General features: G+C 37.0%; 1 protein-coding gene across 4 annotated transcripts in view; it reads right to left on the bottom strand.

Annotated features, from left to right (window-relative positions):
- The window catches only part of LOC109862853 (interferon-inducible double-stranded RNA-dependent protein kinase activator A homolog), a 7,073-nt gene extending 4,726 nt beyond the window's left edge, over positions 1-2,347 (bottom strand). For 2 of the 4 annotated variants that reach the window (XM_020443010.1, XM_020443013.1), the window contains exons 1-4: positions 2,153-2,347; positions 1,049-1,367; positions 830-965; positions 444-738 (exon numbers count right to left, since the gene is read on the bottom strand). In XM_020443010.1, the coding sequence (XP_020298599.1) occupies positions 444-738; positions 830-965; positions 1,049-1,358 (741 nt within the window). In that variant the 5' untranslated portion in view covers positions 1,359-1,367; positions 2,153-2,347. The remainder of the gene's footprint in view (positions 1-443; positions 739-829; positions 966-1,048; positions 1,368-2,152) is intronic. The other 2 variants (XM_020443011.1, XM_020443014.1) reach the window with 1 other exon arrangement.
- Positions 2,348-2,714: the final 367 nt, after the last annotated feature.

Genomic DNA, 2,714 nt, shown 5'->3' with positions numbered 1-2,714 from the left:
TATGTATGTATGTATGTCTGTATGTATGTATGTATGTATCTCAAGTAATATATTTTGTAAGATAAATATGACAGAAATTTTCAAAGAAGAAAGTAAAGTTTATAAATTAGTATGTATGTGTGTTAAGTATATGGCAATTGTTATATAAATAATAGTAAAGATTACACAATTTAAATAAAAAAATTTATATATTTTCTTTATAATTCAAAATTTTATAAAGAACATTTAACATTTTTTGAGATGACATAATACATGCGTGCATTCACATACATACATACATACATATGCGCGCGCGCGTCCACACACGCACACGCACACGCACACGCACGCACGCACACCATCAATAATTATTTACATTCTAATTTTTGCGTTGATATATCAGAAAGTTGTTTTCATTTTTGTTACATATTATACTTCCAAACGTTTTTATGTCAATTGCTTACCTCATCCTCATCCACATTAGGAGTTTGGTTATTCATATCGTGTAAGGCTTGCCACATTTTATGAGCTGCATGTCTCTTCGCAACTTTTTTACTTTTTCCTTGACCAACTTCGCGATATTTCAAAATTGAACAAACAATAGTAAATTGTCTCTCATGAGGCAAGCCTTCTTCACCTTCCATTGTGTATTTTGGTGGTGGCCAATGACGAGACATACACATTTCTTGTAAAGCTCCAATTGGATTATTTACTACTTTCTCTTCTCCATATGCTTGCAGTTCTTGCAAATTTTGAGAGCTACATAAAAACATAAGATCACACTTGTATATTTTTTAATATTTAGAGTAGAACATTACATCTGATTATGAATATTAAATAATATCCTTACTCAGGTATACTATTTGGAAGAGGAGATTCTGAAGTTTCTGTATTTACGCCTATTAATTTATCCAAGACAGCTTTAGCAGCAGCATGTTTCGCTTCCTTTTTAGATCTACCAGTACCCATTGCTGAAACAATTGGATCTGCTTTTGAATAGTTGTGTACTTATTGATTTGATAACACATCAGTGTTAATAAAAAGAACTGATATAACAAATTATACAAACCAACAACATCAGCAACAGTGACTCTGTATCTAAAGGTAGGCTCATGAATAGCTCCCTCAATTTGGACCAATTCATATTTTGGTATTGTGCCCCTACGAGAAAGTAATTCTTGAAGAACAGAGACAGGTGTTTTGCTGGGTAATGCCTTCATTTCCAAACGCGCTGCTTCGTGTAATGGCAATTTCTCTAACATCATGGTATGCAATGTTACGCGAACTCTATTACGACGATTAACGTTATTTGAATGGTTAGGAAGGCCACCCACGCCAGGCATCATGTTAGGCCCAACTTGTTGTTGCATTTCTTCCATCTTAATATTCTGAAATATACAAGTATTGATGCCTTTAACCTTCTCGCAATGCCAAATAACTGTACATCAAACAAAAAAACACAAATATAAAATCACACAAAATGTAAATAAAGCATTTACCAATGTTGTCTACTTTACAAAGACTTGAAAAACAACAAAACAATTCAAATTTCATGAATTTTTTGTTGAACTATCTTTTTATCCTTTTATCAATACTTTATCAAGCAATATATAACAACAAACAGCTATTTTATACATACATGTGCGCACATGCGACACACGCACACGCACGCAGTTTGCCCTTAATTATACATATAAAAATTCTGACATTTTACTCCGAATTTTTTATCGTTACAAGAAGTGCCAATAGACCGGTTACAATTCGTGATCAGATGTCCCAATGTCCCGGAGGTCGAGATGAGCTGTCTATACGTAAAACGAAACATAATCGTAGTTTATTGACATTGCATTGAGCGGCAATAAATTAATGTAGAGGAACCGGCATGGCCGCCATTACTGTTATAAAATCTCTCGAAAGATTGGTTGTGATAGCGCGACAGAAATAAGCGAGATATGTATAAACTGGAGTTAAAACCAGAGTCCGGTCATTGTCGCGGGAAAAACATACGGACGCTGTAAACATGTTGTTTGTAGCTGCAACGACAACGGCTGATTCGGCTGTATTCGTCGTCGCTGCCGCGGTGACCGGTCTTGTATGTATCGTCCGCTACGTGTGGTCCGATCCGCAGTCACGAAGTCACCGAGGAAATATGAGTACGTGTTGTCTCACTTACGGATTTTTAAGAGGAACGTGCTGCGTATTTAGTTGGCTCCACGACAGGCCAATTCCTATGCGAAAAGCGAATCCCGCTTTTTGTGATCGATCCGTCTCACAAAAAGCTTGATCCGTTTGACGACAGAAAAATGGTTCACTGGCTAGCGGAGAATCCCTTCCTCGTTCGTAGCTCTACGATATCTGTGAAGTTATTCCGGACGATACGTCCTGTACGCACATCGCGGCGCATCGGTGTTTGCGCCGTCGATATTTCAATTTTTGCAAATGTTGCAGAAATTATGTTTACTGACATTCGATATATTAACTTCTGCTCGATAGGAAACATAGAAGAAACCTATATTACCTATATTACCTATATTACCTGAGAGCGGCCATCTTATTGTATACCCAGCAAACATCACGTGTCAGCACCATAGACGTATAATATATATAGACTGCGCGTTCCCTACCTTTGCCATGTTAAGAAAATGTCTTCAACGTGGAGAGAGAGACAGCTGGTGTTGAATAGTAGCCTCATCTTTGTCTAGCAAAGTAGTGGGGTAAATGATAGACAGAGAAGG

Source organism: Pseudomyrmex gracilis, unplaced genomic scaffold (genome assembly GCF_002006095.1).
Source record: "Pseudomyrmex gracilis isolate BER0280 unplaced genomic scaffold, ASM200609v1 scaffold_2517, whole genome shotgun sequence".
Lineage (NCBI taxonomy): Eukaryota > Metazoa > Arthropoda > Insecta > Hymenoptera > Formicidae > Pseudomyrmex > Pseudomyrmex gracilis.
This window is presented reverse-complemented; position numbering and strand designations above follow the sequence as displayed.